A 25,627-nucleotide genomic window follows, 5' to 3' on the forward strand; every position below is an offset into this window, starting at 1 on the left:
ACAACCCCCTTCAGCCTCCATTTGTTCATGCTTCTGGCATAGCCAAATAGGCAAGTGCCTGTGACAGACTTAAGGACATATTTTAGACCCCAGTTTGCCATGGTAACCCATTGGCACCACGCAAACATGAGTCCTCTCTGTCTCTAAAGCTCCATGCTTCAGCAGCGTTTCTGATCTCAGATGACTACAACTGGAGCCCAACCCTTGATCATTACTGAGCTACAGCTTTTTTTTGTTGCATCCAGTTGTTTTAAAGCATAGTCAACTACAGTTTTCAATACAGTTGACAAAAAGGTATACCAATGTGAAATGGTCAAAAATATTCCAGTTGGGCACTCTTTTCTAGTATCCTGTGTTGTGAAGGTTTTGATTAGCTACAACAGAAAGTTATAGGGAGTACAGAGGGAGCACACTCTGATTCCTTTGCCTAAGTGGACTCAAAGGGCCCATTACTATATGGGAAATAAATAGTGAGGGTCACTGGTAAGTATTTATTAAACTCTTAATAGATAAATCTCTTTAAAGGGGTTGTGTCTCTTCAGCAAGTGGCATTTATCATGTACAAAAAGTTAATAGAAGCCACTTACTAATGTATTGTTATTGTCTATATTGCTTCCTTTGCTGGCTGCATTATTTTTTTCATCACATTATACACTTCTCGTTTCCATAGTTACGACCACCCTCCAATCCATTAGCGGGGCCGTGCAGGCAAACTATTGGGAAAAGTGCTGGCCTGTCTGATGGCCGGGACTGTGGGAGCTCACATAGGCAAGCACGGCCACTACTATTGCAGGGTGGCCGTAACCGTGGAAACGAGCAGTGTATAATGTAATGGAAAAATTAATCCAGCCAGCAAAGGAAGCAATATGGATAATAACAATACATTAGTAAGTGCCTTGTATTAAATGTATTTACCTAATAAATGCTATTTGCTGAAGTGACAAAACCCCTTTAATTAAATAAATGTTTCACTTTTATTGTATAGATAGATAAATAGATCGTTAGATAGAAGTGTAATGCCATTGGCAATCAAACAGGTTGAGAGGAAGGAATAGATATTTTCCATCTGGATCCAAGAACTTCACATTATTTCTCTGATCAGCTTTCTGCATAATTAGGTTATTATTTGTAAGACAGATTGAGTAACTGGTTGTCACTGATACATAGTTACATAGAAGAAGGATTGCAGAAAAAGACCAGATAGCTCATCTAGTTTCCCCTTTTAATTTTTTTTTTTATGTTTATCTTACGCTGGATATAGGCTTACGCAAGGCATGATTAAAAGGAGCCTGTCACCTCCCTTTCAGCCATTAAACTGTTAACAGCACCATGTAGGTGTCACACATTGTTTCCCAAACAAACTTTATCCCTGACCTGTCTGTTGTGTTCCTTGGTTTTCATGATGCTGTTTGATCAAATGTTCTCTAACAAACCTCTGAGGCCTTCACAGAACAGCTGTAGTTATACTGAGAATAAATTACACACAGCTAGACTCTATTTACTAATTAGGCTACTTCTGAAGGCAACTGGTCACACTGGATTTTTTTTTAGGGGTATCAGAGTCCAGGGGGCTGAATACAAATACACACCACAGTTTTTAGATTTGTATTTATCAAACATTTTGAAAACCATGTATCATTTCCTTTCACTTCACATATACTTAGGCTACTTTCACACTAGCGTTCTGCTGTCCGCTCGTGAGCTCCGTTTGAAGGGGCTCACGAGCGGAGCAGAACGCTTCCGTCCAGCCCTGATGCAGTCTGAATGGATGCGGATCCGCTCAGACTGCATCAGTCTGGCGGCGTTCAGCCTCCGCTCCGCTCGCCTCCGCACGGCCAGGCGGACAGCTGAACGCTGCTTGCAGCGTTCGGGTGTCCGCCTGGCCGTGCGGAGGCGAGCGGATCCGTCCACACTTACAATGTAAGTCAATGGGGACGGATCCGCTTGAAGATGACACAATGTGGCTCAATCTTCAAGCGGATCCGTTCCCCATTGACTTTCAATGTAAAGTCTGAACGGATCCGCTCAGGCTACTTTCACACTTAGAAAATTTTCTAAGTTTTAATGCAGACGGATCCGTTCTGAACGGATGCGAACGTCTGCATTATCGGAGCGGATCCGTCTGATGAAACATCAGACGGATCCGCTCCGAACGCTAGTGTGAAAGTAGCCTTACTACTGTTGGTCTATCACATACAATCCCAATAAAATGTATTTAAGCTTGTGAATGTAATGTGAAAAAATGTGGAAAAATTCAAGAGGTATGAATACTTTTTCAAAGCACTGTATTTCCTAAGCACTAAATGGACCCTTGTGGAGGCACTGTGGGGTAATGTAGCAACAGCGTTATTTGCATCTCACTCATATGCATGTACATTAGGTGTAGTCCTATTGTTGGAATATGTTGCAATATTGGACTTCTTGGCTAGGATACTTATCTCATTGGTAGGGTTTTGTCTTACAATAAGCTCTGAAACATAGTACACAATCTGTATTAAATGCAAAATATACACCCCTCCCCATGCACATAAGTGTATTATCGGCTGAACCAACTGACAACTGCAGGTTTGGCCAACAGTCTAATGTATATGCAGAGTTCCTAACTCCCTCCCGACAGATGATGTTGGGGAGAGAAGGATCGGGCCAAGTAAATATTTTTACATGATCCTTTTTTTGTCCCAGGAGATAAGCTGCTTCCAGAAGTGTCTGACAGTGGCTTTCCTCCTTCTCCCCAATGAATACACATACCATACCAAACCAAAGGTGTATGTGTATAGGGAAGTCAGAAGTTTGCCCAACAGGTATTGAATGTGTATGGCAGACTTTACTGACGCATTTGATGCCTAAGTCTTAATGAGCTTGATAGCCCTTTATATACAAAACAGAGAAAACATAGCAGCAGGTCCATAAAATATTTGCCTTTATTAGATCACCTTAAAAGAATAACATCCAAGTAGTACTTCATGGCCTACACATTTCCGACAGACACATGCTATCCTTAGTGTTAGCATTTTTTTTTCCCCGAAATGCGTTGGCCATGATATGCTACTTGAATGCTATGCTTTTATTATGATATCATGAAGTAGAAGATTTTATGGACATGCCACTGGATTTTCTCTGTTTGGTACACTGTATCCGTAGCCGAAGCGGCCTCCTATGCAATGTCCTATATGTGTGGTCAGATACATTGGAGCCACAGACTCGGTGAGCTGGACTGCCTTCCTTTTCTTATTACTAATATCCCTTTATTATACCTTCAAAACAAAATATCTGATAATACATATATTTTATAATTGCTCTTTCATTTTTATTATATTTTAGCTGGGCAGCTGGCAGGTAACTCCTCGGTTGAGATGTATCGTCAAGTGCTGTTAGCTGGATGCCGTTGTGTAGAATTGGATTGCTGGAAGGGGCGTACCGCAGAGGAAGAGCCGGTGATCACACATGGGTTTACCATGACCACTGAAATATCTTTTAAGGTACAAGCCTTCTTTCGAATTAGATATAGTAATTATATTTCTCTGGTCATAAATGTCATTATGATTATGCCCTTTACAAAGCAGAACATTATTACAGAAGTGTATAAAGATAAGATTCTGTTATATGGCATGCATGTTAGAACTGTACTGCTTGCTTCACATGAAAGTAATTAAAAGTCACTGCTGGTTTCTTTGTATGTCATGGTGAGAAAGCCACCTCTATTGCTTAGCTCTTAATTGTCCGAGAGAACTCTGCTGAAAAGGTATTGACATTCCCTAGCACAAGTCTCTACAAAACCAATAACTTTTAATTAAGATGCCACCACAGTGACCAGGATGATTCAAGAATGGTGAGAAATAGTAACATAACCTTCAACATGTTTTAATACAATTGTACGAAGATGTAGAAATAACATCTGGGTAATGGTCTTCGATTCAGACTTACAGCATTTTCTAGTGCAAACACATATTTAAAAGGGGTTGTCTCATCAGAGAGAAACCCTGTAAAACTGCGGCCCTTGGGGCAATCGGTTCTGCTCTCAGTGCCCCAGGTAAACAGATGATTTTGCTAAGAAAAGTCGTGGCTGATCGCTAATTTTCTCTACTGCAGCCTTAGTAATGTTACATGTTGAACAACAAGATGAATGATCATCCATGTAATTGAGTCTGTAGAACAAGAGCCGTTCATATAATAATAATAATAATAAGGCCGAATGCACACGGCCGTGTTCCGTGGCCGTGAACGGTCCGTGGTATCCCGGCCTGGATTCCTGCTGACAGCAGGAGCGCACACCGTCATTGGTTGCTATGACGCCGTGCGCTTCATGCCGCCGCTGCATTACAGTAATACACTCGTATAGATCATACGAGTGTATTACTGTAGTGCAGCGGCGGCATTAAGCGCACGGCGTCATAGCAACCAATGACGGTGTGCGCTCCTGCTGTCATTAGGAATCCAGGCCGGGATACCACGGACCATTCAACCTAAAAATAATATAGAGCAGCTCTCTATGGTTCATAATGGGGGTTGTTCTTGAAGCCCAGTCGTATTTGGGCCGTAGCTAGTATTGCATCTCACCCTATTCACTTTAATGGGACTAAGCTGCAATACCAAACACAGCCCATGGACAAGAGTGGTGCTGTTTCTGGGAAAGAATACATGGAGGGAAATTTATTGTGTAACTAGAAACGGATACATACTCTTTTTGCGTTCCGTATACGGTCCGTATACGGAACCATTCATTTCAATGTCAAATAAAGAGGAGTAAGGATCTGTGTGGAATGATCTGAAACGCGTAGACTTGGATGTACATGTTGGATTTTAAAGCACCTATTTATTAAAGCTTGAACACGTTGTTTGGAAGCTGGATTTCTCCTCTTTATTAGATATTGTGATATCGCTTAGTTCCTGGCGTATGTCCGTGTCTTCCTCCAACACAAGACTAGGTGAGCCTCAACAACCCTCTTTACGAATTCATTTCAATGGGTGCGCAATAAAAACGGAATGTACTCCGTATGTATTCCGTTTCCGTATTTCCGTTTTTCCGTTCCGTGGAAAGATAGAACATGTCCTATTATTGCCCGCAAATCCCATTCCGTGGCTCCATTCAAGTCAATGGGTCCGCAAAAGAAACGGAACACATACGAAAATGCATCCGTATGTCTTCCTTATCCGTTCCGTTTTTGCGGAACCATCTATTGAAAATTTTATGCCCAGCCCAATTTTTTTTATGCAATTACTGTATACTGTATATGCCATATGGAAAAATGGAGCGGAAAAACGGAACAGAAACGGAAACAAAACGGAAACAAAAAACTGAACAACTGATGCGTGAAAAACGGACCGCAAAACACTGAAAAAGCCATACAGTCGTGTGCAATAGGCCTTTCACCTTATAACTAGTGTTGAGTGAAGCAAGCTTTAGATGCTTCATCCGAAGTCGATTCGTTCAGAAATTTGGAATAAGGCTACATGCACACAACCTTATGTGTTTTGCGGTCCGCAAATTGCGGATCCGCAAAAAAAAACGATTGACGTTTCGTATGGCATCCGTTTTTTTTGTGGATCCATTGTAATAATGCCTATCCTTGTCCGCAAACTAGGAAAAAATAGGACATGCACTATTTGTTTTGCGGAGCAACGGAACGGACATACTGATGCAGACAGCACACGGTGTGCTGTCCGTGTTTTTTGCTTACCCATTGAAATGAATAAGCCCGCATCCTGTCCGCAAAAGAAATGGAATGGACACGTAAACAAACAACGTTCGTGTGCATGTAGCCTTATACTGTACGGAGATCCGTCTGTATACATTCCAATACTGTGCAGAAACTGATCTCCTACATGCACACGACCGTATGTGTTTTGCGGTCTGCAAATTGCAGATCCGCAAAAAAGAACGAATGATATCCGTATGCCATCCGTTGTTTTTTTTTGCGGATCCAATGTAACAATGCCTAAAATGGACATAAATGCCATTTATGTAGGTTTTACATGATGATATAATTTTTGAAACAAAAAAAATCATGTTTTAGTGTCTCCATAGTCTGAGAGCCATATTTATTTTAATTTTTTGGGCGATTGTCTTAGGTAGAGGCTCATTTTTTACGGGATGAGGTGACGGTTAGATTGGTACTATTTTGGGGGGCATACACCTTTTTGATCGCTTGGTGTTGAACTTTTAGTGATGTAAGGTGACAAAAAAATGTTTTTTTCAGCACACTTTTTATTTTATTTTATTTTTTGACGGTGTTCATCTGAGGGGTTAGATCATGTGATATTTTTATAGAGCCAGTTGATACGGACGCGGCGATACCTAATATGTCTATTTTTCCTTTTTTTTTCTAATTGTTACAATTTTTTTACACTTTATTTTGGGAAAAGGACCCTTTTTTTTTTACTTGAAACTAAATTATGGGCAGAGGCACAATGCCTCTGCCCATAATGGGGAGTGAAGTGCGCAGGCAGTAAGCAGTAAGCAGGTGTAATTACAACTCCATCATCCCATTCACTTCAATGGGACAGCTCCTTCCTATTCAAGTGAACAGGATGAAGCCATGACCATTCCATTAAAGTGAATTGAAATGGTGGAGCTGAAATCATCATTTAACATATTTTTTAATAGACGCGGCGAATCTGTTGAACGGCGCTGGCGCTGGATTTATCCCTAAGAGGCGGACGTAATCAGAAGAACCTAGGGCTGGCCAGAGGGGTGAAAGAGAAGGGGTTTTGTATGAAAAGCGCCGAGGAACCTGGGCAACGGCCACATGAATGCCGCCCCTGAGCACCTTCAGAAGCGAATTAACATATTAAATAAAAGTGTTTTTCTGAAAAAATCAGCGATGGACAGCAATATGGAAGGTAGCATTCTAATATGGGGAATGTAATGGAGATCCTGGTGTTAGTGTTCTATGATGGTGATTTTAGGTGAAAGACTCCCTTTAACCTGTGGAGTTTCATGCTGTCCAAACGATCTTCATGATGAAGTATGAAAAATTTCCCTGGTTACAAGCAAGCACTGTAGTGATTCATAGAAAACAGAGAGGGGGAAGCAGAGAAGGGTCATGGAACAGTACCCTTCTGGCTTCTTCCCACCTTGTTTGGCTTGATTAATAGGTTTCTCCCTATACACAGGTATCTGACAATTAATCTAAACCAGGCAGGGAGAAGCTGGTGGGGCGAGCCCATGTGGATCTTCTCCTCATTCCCTGCTCATTTTTAAACTTTCTTCTCTGAAAAGCATTTTAGAGTAAAACATATGGTATTTCATGCTGCCCTTGGTTTGGGCATGAAGCTCCAGACAGGTCCTTTTAATTATTTTTTTTCTAATCCTGGGCAACCCCTCTAGGTTCATCTATTATTAACTGGGCAATACATTTTTGAACCAAACCTTTACATTAAAGGGATATTCCCATCTCAGACATTGATGGCATATGTCAATGTGAGATAAGTGGGGGTAATACTTCTAGAACCTCTGGAACCCATTCCAACTTCCAGAACAGTTTCCCCAAAGTGAAAGAGAGCACACTGCACAAGCTGGTGTGGTGGCCCAGCTATTTCCCGCAGTCCCATAGCAGTTAAAGAAACGGTGGCCTTGACTCATCTACTTCACTTTGGGGTTCCTGTTCTGGTTAGAGGAATGTGTCCCGGAGTTGGTACCAGCACCTATCTGACATTGATGTCATATCCTAGCGATATACCATCAATGTTTGAGATGGGCCAACACCTTTAACTTTCAAGGAATTTTCCATGAATACCATGTTTTCTCATAGTTCAACAATGTTGGTAGAAAAGTTTTAAATAGTTTATTGAAGGAGGCCACAACCTTGATGGATTATTTTTCCCAGCAAACTCATTTTAGATTAATTATTACATGCAAATCAAGTAATCTAAATGTAAATAATGCTGGTAGAATAGTCATGGTACAGTAAGTCTAAAAACACAAAAAAACTGCAAAAAACACTCATACAGCAGGTATAACTAGAATGAGTGAAGTGGCATATCCAGCACCCCAAATTAAAATTATCTTAACAGGTTTAAAAAAAACGAAACACATTTCCACCTGTTCAGTCAGCACAGCGTTTTGCTGAAATTGCATGAAGTGAAACATTTTAATTTCAGAAGACATGTAGAAGGCTGAATATTGCCTTAAACCATGTAGAACACATCAATAGCTAATACAAAACAATATATTCTGAATTGAAAAAAACCATGATATACGGTAGTTGTTTTAAAGTTCAAACATAATTGAACCTTTAAGAAACAGCTAAAAGATTAAACCAATTTGTCATGCACTGCTCTGTGCTTCCGAGCTTTGTGTTTCGATCCTTGCAGGGGCAATAGGAGTAATGTCATCCCTGACTCTGTAGATTCTTATGAAATGCTTGTGTAATTCATCAACTGATTTATATAGATTTTATTACATGAATCTGTAATCAATTCATAGCTTTGCTTAGTATTTATATTAGGAAAAACATTTTCATAAGTTAAGAGGCACTTATTGCATACTGAACCATTAGAGCAGAGACATAGTTGGATTTCCTTCACCTGTGGCAAATATTAATTTCAATTTTATTCATATATCTAAATATCCTGACCAAGGCAAAGTAGCTTGTTGGCACCCCGACAACCCAGCACCTGGGGCATAAGCCCGTTTCCCTCACCTAGGGAAACGGGCTTATGCCCCAGGTGCTGGGTTGTCGGGTTGCCAACAAGCTACTTTGCCTTGGTCAGGATATTTAGATATATCCTGCACTAGAGACATATTCAACATACTAGTTTTACTATTTGTATCAGCACATGTCCTCCAGCCTCGTTGTATGCAAATCTTTGGTGTCCGCTACTGTGACAGCACCTCTGTAATATATTGGTTGTCAGTCACCCAAATTCTGATTGAAAAAGCACCCAGATATGGCTCATAAAAATGAGGAGGACTGAATAAAAAAATCATAATTAATTCAAAAAGAGGTCCTTTAATGCACCTGTTCTGCCACCTGACTATACAACACTATGAAAGGTCAGCATGTTGCAGGCAGAGGTCCTCCTACTGACTACTAGGAGTTATCAAGGACTACAACTCACTTGTAGTTAGGAGTCTGCTGTATTAATCAGGAAACTCTACCCCGTCTCTCCTCCCCTCTTATCTGTAATTGATGAGCTATGGATACAGCGCTGTGGCTGCTTGGAGTTACAGGCCCAAATTTGGATGCTACAAAACTAAGAGATTCTGATGTCTTCTTCTGATTTCTACCTGATGGAGTGTTGTTAAAGTGTAGCTGTTGTTACTAAGCAAAGCTAACTCATCATTGCTAAGGAAAGTCTATCTTCAGTCATTTTACTGAATACTGAAGATGCCTGTGTGTAAGTCAGATAGGCAGGGTGATGGGCAGTGATACTGAGGGCACATCTACATAGTCAGGGACTGGAGTAGTGACCAGAGGCAGGCTGGAGGCCTTTGTATGTTACACATAGGCGTTTTCAGCACAAATGATGAAGACTGAAGATAGGCTGTCCTTACACCCTGTTTTCAAGTAAAAATAAACATCTTTCCTACACTATGTTAAAAATAAACTGAAATGATAGATACACCTTAAATGGAATGTGTCATCAGAAAATGACCTATTGTGTAAATCGCGCTTTTATGTTTAACATATTTGTAAAGAATTTTTGATGTTATTTTTCATTTTCCATGTCAATATCTATATATAAACAAAAACCATAAAATCCTGCAGTTTTCACAGTGGCCACTAACCCTAATAGTAGGCGCCACTTCCTGGTCTGTACTACAGTTATCTGCTTATCTTCCTTCTAATCCTGCCTGTAATGATATCACCTCTGTGTATAGATAGAACAGGATCCACCATTCACAATGGGTGATTGTCAGAGCTTATCTATTCTTTTCTTGTAGAATGATCTCTGCGCAGGTCACAGAGCATGCCTAGAAAACTCTCCAATAGAAGTCAGTGAGGTCCCCTCCTGACCATTGTTCCTATGTGGTTGCTATAAAATAATTTTCTTAATGCTTTCTAAATGCTGTTAAGAACAGCTCAGGCAGGATGGCCGCCCCCATCATCAAGTTCAGGAAATAGAATAAATAAATATGCAGTCAGAAAATGAAAACAGATTAGAAAAAAGGGAAATGTGTTACTATCTTGTTCTAATTGACAGATAAAATGTTTGATGACACATTTCCTCTAAGCATACCTCCTGTAACATGAGGGCTGGTAAAGTACTACAGGGGATGTGTATGTCACCCAGAATGCTCCGGTGGATGGTTTCAGCAAAGATTAGTTTGCTGGGGCATTTTTCTTTAAAGTTTTATATTGGCTGGATTTTTATGGAATGGCATGTATATAGGTGTTGGTAGTGGGACGTGCTATTCCCTCCCCACTCAATTACAACATTTTCTCTTAGCCTGAAGTAATCCCAGGTAGATGTTGGGGCCATTACTGTGGGTATAAATACAGGCTGAAATGCTGATTCAGTGTCAGAAGTCTGGAAGCTGCATGGTGTGTTGGTTGTCTAAAGCCTAATATTCTTGAATGTCCCAATTTTTTACCTTAAAGGCGTTGTCCAAGTATTATTATTTTTTTTGTAATTAAGCAAATGTAAGGGGTTTTCAATTCAATTACTTCATCTACAGTGGCCCTGTTCTCCTATTTAGCTGAGCGTAACATGACCTGTGATTTCAGCTTCTCTCCCTGCTCTGATGATGTTCTGTGCACAAGCCTGAGGGAGGAGGAGATGCAGGTCTATCTCTGTGCACAGAACATCACTGTGAAGGCTGTGCTGGTTGGAGCAACCCCCAGCACTGCCTGATCTGGCTGAGCTGTCTGCCCTGTATCTATCCTCCCACTGGATTTTTCAGCACCGTTTAACCCCTTCTACCATGAGCAGCACTGACTCAGGGTTGGAGGCTCTGCCCCAGGTACTGCGGAGCTGCAGAATTTCGTCTTCTCCAGGTACTAAAGAGACAGGCTGTGCACAGGATCTTCCCTCCCTCCTCATCCTGCAGACACAGAGCTGACAAAGACTGGAGGAGTCCTCTCCTCTGCACTCTTCTGCTGGCTATGAGGAAGTGTCGGCAGAGCATTGCACTAGAATAGGTATGGGGAAGATCCTGTGTGTATGCGCAATGTCACTGTACTGTACAGCTGTAGTCCTTCATATGCAACAAGCTGCTGAGTATCCCAACAGTTAGAATGCAGGCAGGGCAGCAATTTTAACCATTCCCTTTACAGAGAAGGGGAGGGGAAAGGCAGTCTTTGTTGACACCCAAAATGTTCATGAAGTAAACCTCATAGGTTGTTGTTACACGCCCCCACAGCTCTGCAACTGCATGTCAACAAAGGGCCAAAACAGAACTAGGTACCTCAGTAAATATATATTTTTTTGCTTAAAACTTGTTTAGATTATATATATATTTTGCTGACCATCAGATTTACAATGCTGCATTTAATTTTTTTACATAACTCAGACAACCCCTTTAAGAGATAGATTTGTGTTATTATACTTACTACATTGATCCAGAAAATGGCTGCCGTTATCTGTTTATTAGGGCAAACACTGTATATTATGTCATGATTTGGTGCTCAAGAATTTTTATTTTGATCTTGAAAATTCCTATATTGAGATCATTTTTTTAAAACTATTGTGTAAATTATAACTTTTAACGGTATCCAAGAAAAAATGTACGTTGTATGCCTTACTAACCGTGCTAAAAGTTGAGGTTTTTTGTTAGGAGAACCTGGAGTGGATCCCACACATCAATGTCCCCACGTATATATGCATAACTGCCACTATTAATACAAGAGTACGCTGAACCTTAAGTGGAGCGTGTGGACTGCTGGGGGCGCACGAAACAACCGATCAAGGACAGTATTTTAGTTTCAGTAATGTTCCATTTATTCGTAAGACAACGCGTTTCGGGGTGCTAAAGTCCCCTTTATCAAGTCTGAGCCAGGAGACTAGGAGAGTGTCACTGCTCGTCTGGAGAGGCTGGTCAGCGTCTAACACGCGCCTCTCCAAACGAGCAGTGACACTCTCCTAGTCTCCTGGCTCAGACTTGATAAAGGGGACTTTAGCACCCCGAAACGCGTTGTCTTACGAATAAATGGAACATTACTGAAACTAAAATACTGTCCTTGATCGGTTATTTTGTGCGCCCCCAGCAGTCCACACGCTCCACTTAAGGTTCAGCGTACTCTCTTCAATTTTACTACCCTAGTGGCAGGGTGGCTCCTGCCCAAGGTGTTAGGACGAATCTTGGCTGCACCAACCATCTCTTATCTATACTCGATCTCCATTGCAGTTGCATCCAATTGATGCAACCGCAATAGGTGAGCAAACCATTTCCTTTATTAGAAATTTGTTTTGTTGAATTTACTTACCCTATGAGCGCCTTCTCTATCCCATTGGCCATTATCTACTATTAATACAAGGAAGGCTGCAGATATTGATGTATTTGGTGATATGATATATATATATATATATATATATATATATATATCCACACCACACACATTTATCCTTTCTTTACTTGTCTTCTGTATTCCTTGATTAACCCTAAAAGTCCTATGTCTATAGTCACTCTCTTTCCAGGCTCCTGTCAGTGACTACCACATATAACTACCATATGCCCAAGAAAACAAGCTTTGAATAAACTAAGAGTAGACGCCTCTGGCTTAGTCCTTGAAAAGTCAGTGACCATGCCCTTTTCTCTGTTTATCTACAGTGCATGTACCTGGATTTCATTTAATTTCTATTTTTGCCATTGCCTTAATGTTTGCAGCACAGACAGAATTGACTGAATTAACATTTTACGCTTGAGGGCTGAATGTTTTAAACATGTATTTTAATTTTAGGAAGTAATAGAAGCAATTGCTGAATGTGCATTTAAGACCTCACCGTACCCGATCCTCCTGTCCTTTGAAAATCACGTGGACTCGTAAGTAGCGCAGTTTTCATTAATTATATAGTGAACTATTTCCTATAGAATGTGCGTGTTTCTGTGTTACATACAGTACACGTGGTAGCACTGTGGGAATGTGCCTGTCCTACAGTTCAATGTTACATATGTCCCTAAATTAGAAAGGGGTAGTGTGCACTTACAAAGGGTAAATTTTACATTCTGAACAAAAGACAAAAAATATAAATGTAATAATTTTACTTTATTAAAACAATTTAGTATATTTTCATATGTCTTTATTATAATGTATTATTTATATTTCTTTATTATAATTATTTATTATACAGGGAGAGCAGAATTATTAGGCAAGTTGTATTTTTGAGGATTAATTTTATTATTGAACAACAACCATGTTCTCAATGAACCCAAAAAACTCATTAATATCAAAGCTGAATATTGTTGGAAGTAGTTTTTAGTTTGTTTTTAGTTTTAGCTATTTTAGGGGGATATCTGTGTGTGCAGGTGACTATTACTGTGCATAATTTTTAGGCAACTTAACAAAAAACAAATATATACCCATTTCAATTATTTATTTTTACCAGTGAAACCAATATAACATCTCAACATTCACAAATATACATTTCTGACATTCAAAAACAAAACAAAAACAAATCAGTGACCAATATAGCCACCTTTCTTTGCAAGGACACTCAAAAGCCTGCCATCCATGGATTCTGTCAGTGTTTTGATCTGTTCACCATCAACATTGCGTGCAGCAGCAACCACAGCCTCCCAGACACTGTTCAGAGAGGTGTACTGTTTTCCCTCCTTGTAAATCTCACATTTGATGATGGACCACAGGTTCTCAATGGGGTTCAGATCAGGTGAACAAGGAGGCCATGTCATTAGATTTTCTTCTTTTATACCCTTTCTTGCCAGCCACGCTGTGGAGTACTTGGATGCGTGTGATGGAGCATTGTCCTGCATGAAAATCATGTTTTTCTTGAAGGATGCAGACTTCTTCCTGTACCACTGCTTGAAGAAGGTGTCTTCCAGAAACTGGCAGTAGGACTGGGAGTTGAGCTTGACTCCATCCTCAACCCGAAAAGGCCCCACAAGCTCATCTTTGATGTTACCAGCCCAAACCAGTACTCCACCTCCACCTTGCTGGCGTCTGAGTCGGACTGGAGCTCACTGCCCTTTACCAATCCAGCCACGGGCCCATCCATCTGGCCCATCAAGACTCACTCTCATTTCATCAGTCCATAAAACCTTAGAAAAATCAGTCTTGAGATATTTCTTGGCCCAGTCTTGACGTTTCAGCTTGTGTGTCTTGTTCAGTGGTGGTCGTCTTTCAGCCTTTCTTACCTTGGCCATGTCTCTGAGTATTGCACACCTTGTGCTTTTGGGCACTCCAGTGATGTTGCAGCTCTGAAATATGGCCAAACTGGTGGCAAGTGGCATCTTGGCAGCTGCACGCTTGACTTTTCTCAGTTCATGGGCAGTTATTTTGCGCCTTGGTTTTTCCACACGCTTCTTGCGACCCTGTTGACTATTTTGAATGAAACGCTTGATTGTTCGATGATCACGCTTCAGAAGCTTTGCAATTTTAAGAGTGCTGCATCCCTCTGCAAGATATCTCACTATTTTTGACTTTTCTGAGCCTGTCAAGTCCTTCTTTTGACCCATTTTGCCAAAGGAAAGGAAGTTGCCTAATAATTATGCACACCTAATATAGGGTGTTGATGTCATTAGACCACACCCCTTCTCATTACAGAGATGCACTTCACCTAATATGCTTAATTGGTAGTAGGCTTTCGAGCCTATACAGCTTGGAGTAAGACAACATGCATAAAGAGGATGATGTGGTCAAAATACTCATTTGCCTAATAATTCTGCACGCAGTGTACAACCCCATTTGTAAAAAAAAAAAAAGTTAGTGCCGATATTTGCAAATAATATTCGCTATTCGAATATTCAAACCCAACACTATTTCTAAGTTAAGACTACAAAACAATCTAGACTTATAAGTTCAGAATATCTAAAACAATCTAACTTATACAATCTAACAATCTAATACATTGAAATTTGGATGGGATGCTGTATCTCGTTCCTTACAGAATAACAGAATCTTCACTCTTGAAATTGGTAGTAGACAGGCACAGAAACTGCAATTACACTTGTTTCATCTTCTGACATATCACTGTGACATGTTAGAAAGACATTTTAAAGGGGGACTATTCAGAATTGGTATATTTTCTATAAACAGCCCATCTACTCATGGCCCATGGCCTGTATCTGACATTGTGTCTCATCCTCATTTTAGTTTATAGGATTGAACTGTGATACCAGAAACCTCCCATAAAAAAATGTGATGCTGTCCAGCCAAAATTTCTTTGATACAATTGTTGCAACCATCATATCATCAGCTATCTGTGCACATTGCCCCCCCCCCCCCCCCCTGTAATTGTCATACACTCTATTTATGGCAGCGAATGGAAAGACAATGTAAAAATAAATGAAAAAGAAGTACATCAGACTATTTTGATGTTTTATTTTGGAGGCACCAGCCATATGAAACAATCCATGTCCATTGCCTCCATCTCGTGCATATAAAGCAACTTTGGAAAATAGGTATGAAGCGGAGACTGTCAGATGCATAGCACAGACTGACAAAACCCTATACGATCAAAGAAGGTCAGCCACATAGACAGTAAGATCACGGGAATGTCAATTTAGTGACCCAAGATACAGGTCGCTTGGACTGCCTTACATTAAATGAAATGATAGGGCTTTTCCAGAAGATGAAATATTTGATTAAATTATTTGAAAGGGTTAAAAATAAAAAATTCATCAGAGCCACCACTGCAGCCAGTGATTGGGTGCGTGGGAATTATAAGTCATTTCCTGTGTTTTGAGCTGGAAATAGAAAGCAACAGAGATTGAAGCAGCATTTTGGGGGATGGGTATTATCTCTCCTTGGGGAGAGAGCGCCTTAGTCGGAGTGAGGAGACTTATAGGCAATACATGCTCTTCTGGAATTCTAGGAGGAAAGGGATGCAAATGATCTCTTAATATGCTCTGCCTCAAATGCCACCAGATGTAACGCAGCTATCCTATCAAGTCAATGTTCAACCCTCTAAATAAGCCTTGAGACATGGCTTGGATAATTAATAATTCAGCACCTCATCTGCAGACACATGTTTCAGCAGAACAGAGAGTACTGGCTTAACTGGGTGAGAGGCCTTAGACCAGAGGACAGAATTCCAGAGGAGCATGTATGACCTATAAGTCTCCTCACGCCGACTAAGGCACTCTCCCCAAGGAGAGATAGTATTCCCCAAACCCTGATTTATGCCTTTGACCCAGTTAAGCCAGTACTCTCTGCTCTGCACTGATGAGACAGCCAACTGTAAAGACTGCACTTAATGTCTACAGTGCCTGTGTGAACCATCTATTTAAGTGTATTAGAAAAGTGTAGTAGACTTGTTGCACTAAATTCAGCCTCTTCATTGTGTGCACCAATATCTACAGGCCTTTTGGCTAAGATCAAGTGTAGTATCTGTTCTTCAGACCCAGTCGAGCTAGCTCCTGGGACTGTACTCCATTCATGGGGAACCATGGATGTCGAGCGGAATGGACAACTACTAAACAGTAACCCCAGGTGTACAGCGCAGGGTATGGCGAGGCCCTGTTCGAGACAGCCTGGGGTCTGCTGGATCGAAGCCAGGAGGCTGAGTTGTGTTGAAAGCCCGAAGCGCATAGTGCCCCAGGAGTGGTGACCCTGGGGTGCCTAAACTCACAGGGTGCCCGGGCCCACTGAGTATGGCACACTTGCACAGCACTTCTTTTTCTTCACAATTTTCGCACACACCTCTCTTTGCTCTGTTTCGGCATTGACAAGATGAGGAATTTTTATAATTCCATACGAATGTCCGGGCCATAACCGGCACACATTCACATTTTTTCGTGTTTTCACTGTGTGCACTTTACACATTTGTTTGTCACTGGATTTTCGAGTTTCCGCACCCTCATCGGCAACCCACCTTGAGTTCTGGAGAGGGTGGTGCCCATATTGGTTCCTCACCCCCCTGCAAATCCCCTTAGTTTAGACCAGGGGTGCACAACGTTTCCTGGTTGGGGGCCACATTGCCAGACTGAACCAATGACGAGGACCAAAATTCTAATTTAAAGGTGTATTAACAACAGAAATATTGTACTTATGGCATATTGAACACACATTATATACCAATAATGTCTAGTTACACTTCCAGGACTCCCATCTAATGGGAGAAATACATGAAAAATACATGTGCGCAGCCACAAGACATAGGCATACATGTCTGTTACCAGATGGTTGGGGGCCGCACTGAATGGTATCAAGGGCCGCATGTGGCCCCCGGGCCGCAGGTTGTGCACCCCTGGTTTAGACCTTGTTGAAGCTCCTGGCTGACGCCCTGGCTGGCAGCTGAGGCGAAAGCCGGGAGCACAGATGGGCGTACCCTCGGTTTCGGCTGAGGGTTACCACTTGTCCCAGTCCCTTGCAAGAGCCATAGGCCCGGAGGGATAGGGAATGGTTTGTGGGGATCCCTTCTCCTGTTGGAGAGGGCCTGCAATAGACCGCAACTCAGTGAACGTTTTTTGTGTGGCACGCTGCACGATTTTGTTGCACGGGTGAAGAAAGCATGCTCTTCGGGCTTTCAGAAAACAAACAAAAAAATAAATATCTACATTGCTCTCACATCATTCAGGGATCCTCCATTGCACCTTAAAACTCAACTACTTCAAGGGCAACTCACCTAACATCAAGCAGCCGTCCCAAAATCGGGGTATGTCCCAAAGGGAAGTAAAGGTGTGGCCTTGCTATCATTGCATGGCCCAGGGAGCGACATGGTGAGGACAGCCACAGTTAGTACAACTACTTCCATCATCTCCACTCTCCTAGGCACATGACACAATGAATAAAGTGAAATGAATAATGTATTCATTCATTTTCAGAGAAGTGCCATTCCATGGAAGTTTTAGAAAGAAAGGGCCCAGCCATAGCCCTTTTTGATGTTGAGTAGTGGCAAGCTGCATAGCACACCCCTCTCCAAAATAGCAACTAATTGGGTGAGGTGTTGGTCCAAGGGTCATGAAAAAGGCATGGAGGGAAAAAACATCTCCAATCCCTTCTATTTTGGAGGTCAAGTTTGATCTGTCCTGTAGGGCCCTACTCTTCTTTGTATGGCTTTCCATTAAAGTTAGCAGTGTGAACCCCAATCCTTGGTTGAGAGACTCAGAGGTTTGCTTAGGATTGCTTAGACTGAACACAACTGAACCCACCTCTCAGCTCAGAGATGGGCTTGGCTTAAATGAGTAGCAGAAACATTGTAGATAGCCTTTAACTAAAACACATCGGGAGATTTATCAAACTGGTGTAAAATAGAACTGGCTTAGTTGCCCATAGCAACTAATCAGTTTCCATCTTTAATTTTCCAAAGGAGCTGTGAAAAATAAAAGATGGAATCTGATTGGTTGCTATGGGCAACTTAGCCAGTTCTACTTTACATCAGTTTGAAAAATTATATTTCTAAGTGATTACAATTTTTTTTTTTTTATAAAAACAAAAATACTTCAGTTCTTCCATCTATTGAACTGTGCCATTAACCTAAATTACTATTTGGAAGACCTTATATGCACCCTAAACTTAACCCTGACTTACTTTGTTACCCAGAGCACTCAATGTGTCATTTTTCCAGAGCAATTTATACATTTTTAAGTTAATCTGTCATCATGAAAACTCAGTCCAGTCTACAGGCAGCATGTTATAGAGCAGGAGACGTCGAGCAGATTGATGTATAGTGTTCTAGGAATATATCTTATTTTGAGCTTTGGCGTCCAGTGGGCGGTCTTTTCAGTGATTGACAGCTATCTCAGTATGCCTAGCGATACAAGGAATGTTGTCAATCTCTGGGCAGGACCGCCCACTGGACTCTTAAAGGGGTTCTCCTGCAATTAGCAAAATGAAAATACTGAAATATTCCTTTATTATAAATATATTCCTAAATACCTTTCATTAGCTATAATGGTTCATTTTGTTTGGGGAGCAATCATTAGGAGAAATAAAATGGCCGCCATCCTAGTAACACACACAAAACCACAGCAGGACAAGTTAGGCTACTTTCACACTGGCGTTTCTGAGTCTACTTGTGAGATCCGTTTCAGGGCTCTCACAAGCGGCCCAAAACGGATCAGTTCAGCTCCAATGCATTCTAAATGGATAAGGATCCTTTCAGAATGCATCAGTTTGGCTGCGTTTGGTCTCTGTTCCGCTTTTGAGGCGGACACCAAAACGCTGCTTGCAGCGTTTTGGTGTCCGCCTGACGATGCGGAGCCAAACGGTTCCATCCTGACTTGAAAACGGATTCGTCCTCCATTGACTTTCAATGTAAGTCAGGACGGATCCATTTTGACTTAGACTTTTTTTTGAAAGAATAATGCAAACGGATCCGTTCTGAATGGATACAAGCATTTGTATTATCGGTGCGGATCCGTTTGTGCAGATACAAGACGAATCCGCACCGAATGCAGGTGTGAAAGTAGCCTTACTTTACAACACTGAGGTAAAGAGCTGCCTCATCCTCCTCTCATACTTGTCAGGGATTATGATCCTGAATACAGATGATAAGTTCTTCAGCTGAATCTCTGTAGGAATGGAGTTCATGAGGAGACATGAAGTACAGAGAGTAAGGACAGGACAGACTGTGGTAATGGAGACTGCATACAAGTGCTGCTACTCATTATCTACACCCCATCTCCTCTCTGTACTTCATGTCTCCTAATGAACTCCATTCCTACAGAGATTCATCTGAAGATGGTATTAAACTGTATTCAGGATCATAATCCCTGACAAGTTAGGCCTAGTTCACACAAACGTTTTTTTTTGCGGGTGTACGGGCCGTTTTTTTGTGTTCCGTATACGGTCCGTATACGGAACCATTCATTTCAATGGTTCCGCAAAAAAAACGGAATGTGTTCCGTATGCATTCCGTTTCCGTATTTCCGTTTTTCCGTTCCGTTGAAATATAGAGCTTGTCCTATATTTGGCCGTAAATCACGGGTCGTGGCTCCATACAAGTCAATGGGTCCGCAAAAAAAAAGGAACACATACGGAAATTGTGTTTTTTCTGAACCATCTATTGAAAATATTATGGCCAGCCCAATTTTTTCTGTGTAATTACTGTATACTGTATATGCCATACGGAAAAACGGAACGGAAAAACGGAAAGGAAACGGAAACACAATGGAACTCAAAAACGGAACAACGGATCCGTGAAAAACGGACCGCAAAAAACAATAAAAGCCATATGGTCGTGTGAACTAGGACTAAGAGAGGAAGATGGTGCAGCTCTTTAACTTGTCCTCCTGTGTAATTAGGACAGGTTTTGTGTGGACTAGTAGGATGGCGGCCATTTTATTTCTTTTAATAATTGCTCCCCAGACAAAACGAGCCATTATAACTAATGAAAGGTATTTGGGAATATATTTATAATGAAGTAATATTTAAGTATTTTCATTTTCTTAATTCCCGGAGAACCCTTATAAGTTCACAATGAACAGACACACAAATAAATAGATTACAAGTAATACCGATTTTTTTTGCCAAACAGCATTTTTGTATCACTCTGCTTAGCTCCTCTTACGCTATAACATAAGTCCAAATTGCACTGCATTTTCAATGTGACAAGTTAGGTTTAAAGTTGAAAACCGATTGGCTGCGACTTGTTACAAATTGTAGATAATGGGGGCATGTATTATGCCATCTTTGCCAGAGGATGCTGCAAAGTTGGCATTTTTACAATGGGGAGGGTTGAGCATTTGCGAGTTGTTTAGCCCTGCCACATTTATCAGCTTCTAGGATAAATGATGACTGAAATCTATGCCAGCTATGATGAGACGTGCTCCTTCCCATAAATGAAGTACATCCTCCATTGGCGCATGGGATATCAAGACCAGCATAACACACGCCACTCTTAAATTTTCCCCAATAATTAGACCTGTAGTACAGACAACACAAGTAGTTAAAGAGAACCTGTCACCAGGATTTTGTGTATAGAGCTGAGGACATGGGTTGCTAGATGGCCGCTAGCACATCCGAAATACCCAGTCCCCATAGCTCTGTGTGCTTTTATTGTGGAAAAAAAAAAATTTGATGAGCCCAGCACCGCCCTGCATCCTCAGAATCTCCTCCTTGCTCCCCGACGTCAGAAAGCCAGAGCGCCGAAATCTCCCGATGCGCGAGCTAGCACATGCGCAGTGTCGTCATAGTGTTCTTTCCCTGTGCTGGCATCAGCCTCAGGGAAGGAACTGCGCATGCGCTAGCTCGCGCACGGTGAGATTACGGCGCTCTAGCTTTCTGACGTCGGGGAGCAAGGAGGAGATTCTGAGGATGCGGGGTGGTGCTGGGCTCCTTCACGCTGGACTCATCTCACGTACAGAACTCATCGCAGGTTAATTTGCATATGTATCAAATCATTTTTTTTACACAATAAAGGCACACAGAGCTATGGGGACTGGATATTGCGGATGTGCTAGCGGCTATCTAGCAACCCATGTCCTCAGCTCTATACCCAAAATCCCTGTGACAGGTTCCCTTTGAATATTTTGTATACACACATTTTTTTATACGATAATCCAATATGCACCCATCTGGTAGCTACTTCTCTGTTGGGACAACCCTTCTGTTCATGAGTTTTAGTTGCATATGACCGAGAATGAAAACTAGGTTATGTTATTGCTCTTAAATCTGAGCTCGTTTCATTTCAGTTCTTCTTCCAAAAGAAAGACAACTGGAGAAGACTTTTGGTCTTACATGGAATATACTGTAGCTAAACAACTGCTAAGGTCTACAGTCTCAGGAAGTTCATTTAAGCTCCATGGATAGTCAGACCCCCCTAGAGAAATTGTTGAGAGTGACTTTGCACAGCTGCTTGTGTACAGTCCTGTGTGGTCAGTAGAGAGAGCTCAGCAGTGAGACACATGATTCCTTGTCCCTCAAGCCAAAAAGTGTCAGTTTTACATAGCGCTCACAATGTGCTGGACTAGAGATGTTGGAGCCTCGGGGTGCAGGGTGAACTTGTAATTCGCCTTTTTTGTGCCTGACAGAATGATTTTGATTTTGATCTGGTTTAATAAATAGATATATTTAGAAACATTTTCAAATGTCAAAGGATCATTGAAAATGTCTAAGTAAACTATACTTTTTATCGTGAATGTTTTGTTCAGCCCATCAGGACATGCTGAGAGTTGTAGTTTTGCAACATCCTGAGACCATGACCCTAGATATGTAGGTGCCTATAAAATCGAGTAGGCATGTAAAACCTCAGTAAATGCACTTTTTCTTTAAAGGCAACCTGGCAGGCAAAATATAGGAAAAGCTGAGAAGATTGATATCTTTTTTTTTGGGGGGGGGAAGATTCAGTATAACTTTACATTTTTGTGGAAGTCACCAGGTTATGGATATTTATTTGTATTATACATTACATTGCATTGTTTTGCTCAGAATGGTGGTTCTCTATCTATAAGTGATTATCGCCCGGTGGCTCTCACTCCTATTGCTATGAAGTGCTTTGAACAACTTGTCCTCAGGCACATAAAGAGCAAGATCTGCACCTCCATGGACCAATACCAGTTTGCTTACAGAGCACATAGGTCAACTGAGGATGCTGTCTCACTTGCCCTTCACTCTGCACTGTCACACCTGGAGCAGAGAGACAGCTATGTGAGGATGCTGTTCATTGACTACAGCTCGGCCTTTAACACCATCCCTCCCAACAAGTTGGCAACGAAACTGAACAACTTGGGTCTCAGCTCACACCTGTGCAACTGGATACTGGATTTTCTTACAAAAAGACCACAAGTCGTACGCATGGGCAAGCACTTCTCTTCATCCTTAACACTAAACACTGGCGTACCGCAAGGCTGTGTGTTGAGCCCTCTCCTTTACTCCCTCTTCACAAATGACTGCAAACCTATTCACAATACCAATACCATTATAAAATTTGCAGATGACACGACCGTGATAGGCCTGATCTCCAACAATGATGAAACAGCCTATAGGAAAGAGGTTGAGAACCTAGAGAGATGGAGTAAGAACAACAACCTCATACTCAATACCAAGAAAACAAAGGAGCTAATTCTGGATTTTAGGAAGAAGAAACGAAAGGGACACCATTTCCTTAGCATAAATGGTGGAAACGTGGAGATAGTTCAAAGTTTCAGATTCTTGGGAGTTCATATTAGTCAGGACCTGTCATGGATAAAAAACACAACAGAAATTAACAAAAAAGGCCTTCAGAGGCTTCATTTTCTGAGGAGTCTGAAGAAAGCACAACTCCCAAAACAGCTGCTAGTCAATTTTTACAGGTGCACCATAGAATCTGTTATCACATACTGCATTACAGTGTGGTACTCTGGCTGCTCTTATGAGGACAAAAAGACCCTCAAGCGCATCATCAGAATGGCTGGCAGAATCACTGGTACTCAGTTACCATCACTGGATGACATCTTCACTGCTCGTTGCAGCAACAGGGCAAAGATTATCTGCGGGGAACCAACTCACCCCGGCCACAGCCTTTTCATTCCCCTACCCTCTGGTAGGCGTCTTAGAGCCCTACACGCCCGCACCATTAGGCTGAAAAACAGCTTTTACACCAAAACAATCAGTCTCCTAAATGCTCAGAGACTATTGCCCCTTCCTAGGATAGAAACTACCACAGACGGAAAGTGACTGCTGCATTCGTGACCCCATGATGATCTCTTGTCTGCAGTGGTGTCTGAATTAGTTTGTGTATATATATAATTATTATTATTTTTTTTATAATCTTTATTGGTATTTCAAAAATGTATTACAATCATCGTCAATATTAATAATTTTACATTATAAAAACAATGTAAATACCATTCATAAATTACCCTCCCGTTACCCCAATGCCTGTTACTCCCCAAGGGAAAAAATATATATAAAAAATCCTCTCACCTCCGTAACCCACCGCCTCTCCCCCTACCCTCCAACACCCCCCCCGGCGGACCACCATTCTTAATCCTGTCGGCCATTCAACTACTTCTGCCACAATCTAAAGAATCTAAGTTTTTTCTTTGTCGATACTAAATGGACTTCTTCTCTAATTATAGAAATTCTAGCAAGACTCTCCCATTCCTTGGCCGTAGGTAACACACTACTACACCAATGTCCAATAATACATCTCCTAGCCTGAAACAAAAGTTTAGCTGCTATTTCTCGCTGATTTAAATTGTCTATCCCGTCCATCACTCCAAATATGCATGTTTCAAACTCTACCGGGACACTAAACCCATGGTATGTCTCTATTCTCTCATTTACCTTACACCAAAAGTCTCGGATCTCTCTGCATGTCCAGAGTATATGGACGTCATCCACACCTATCTGTCCACATTTTTTGCAGCTAAATTCACTGGGCTTGTAAAACTTCATCAAATCTTTAGGGGAGTAGTATAGTCGATATAATATATTAAATTGTGTAACACTATGGGAGAAGTTATGTGCAACCCCGTTTTTTGCGTGTATCACCTTCTCGCAAAACTCTATCTGTTGGGGAAAAAGCTTCTTCCATTCATACCCTAGATAGTTTGCTGCTCTTTTTTTTTGTCTTCTGATATAATAGATCTCGATATATCCTTGATATCAGCTTCTTACCGGCTGTTAGCTTAGATATATTTGCTATAGGTTGTGGGAGGGTAGATTTATATGATCCCTTCCCTACCGACGCTTGCAGGGCTTGTTTCAATTGTAAATAGTAGAAAGACAAATCTCTATTTCCAATATCGCAGGCGCTTATAAGTTCTGAATATTCGTCCCAGTTTATAGATACCATTTTTCCACCACACTTCCTGTTCAATTGGTTTTAGTTCTCTAAGATAAGTGTTGTCCCACAGTAGAGTGCCCACATGCATTCCAGTCTGGGACCACATATCCCTTTTCTCCTTCCAAATTTTGGTCCACAACCCAAAGAGTGGTACTTTGTTGGTTTGCTGATGCGACAAGGTGTTAGCTTCCACTAATTGAAAAATACTGTATTTATCTAAGTTTTTATTAATCCCTTCTAACATAGCTTTATATCTTTGTGAATTGCTCCAGTTTATCATATTTCTAATATGGCCAGAGAAAAAATAAAGTTCCAAGTCCGGGACCGATAGTCCACCTTCTTTCTCTTGGATGTACAGTATTTGCGCTCTAATTCTAGTTTTTTTGCCGCCCCATATCAAATCCGTCAATAGGGATACTATCCTTTTAATAATTCTCTTAGGGATTATTATCGGCGCATTCCACATAATATAATTCAAGGAAGGTACGATAGACATTTTCACCAATGAGATACGGCCTGCCATTGAAACCTGTAATTTTTTCCACACTTCTACTTTTTTCTTTATCTCCTGTATTTTAGGAAGCACGTTTAGATGTAAGTAATCCTTGGGGTTAGGAGTGATCTGGATGCCTAGGATAGTTTGTATATATATTCAAAAGCACTTTCTACTTTGCTCTTGCTATATACACTCACCTAAAGAATTATTAGGAACACCATACTAATACGGTGTTGGACCCCCTTTTGCCTTCAGAACTGCCTTAATTTTACGTGGCATTGATTCAACAAGGTGCTGATAGCATTCTTTAGAAATGTTGGCCCATATTGATAGGATAGCATCTTGCAGTTGATGGAGATT

At 41.2% G+C, this 25,627-nt stretch overlaps 1 protein-coding gene across 2 annotated transcripts in view; it reads left to right on the forward strand.

Annotated features, from left to right (window-relative positions):
• Positions 1-25,627, forward strand: part of PLCB1 (phospholipase C beta 1) — an 895,755-nt gene that overhangs the window by 593,877 nt on the left and 276,251 nt on the right. For both annotated transcript variants that reach the window (XM_040429862.1, XM_040429863.1), the window contains exons 11-12: positions 3,322-3,479; positions 12,843-12,925. In XM_040429862.1, the coding sequence (XP_040285796.1) occupies positions 3,322-3,479; positions 12,843-12,925 (241 nt within the window). The remainder of the gene's footprint in view (positions 1-3,321; positions 3,480-12,842; positions 12,926-25,627) is intronic.

This window comes from Bufo bufo, chromosome 4 (genome assembly GCF_905171765.1).
Source record: "Bufo bufo chromosome 4, aBufBuf1.1, whole genome shotgun sequence".
NCBI lineage: Eukaryota > Metazoa > Chordata > Amphibia > Anura > Bufonidae > Bufo > Bufo bufo.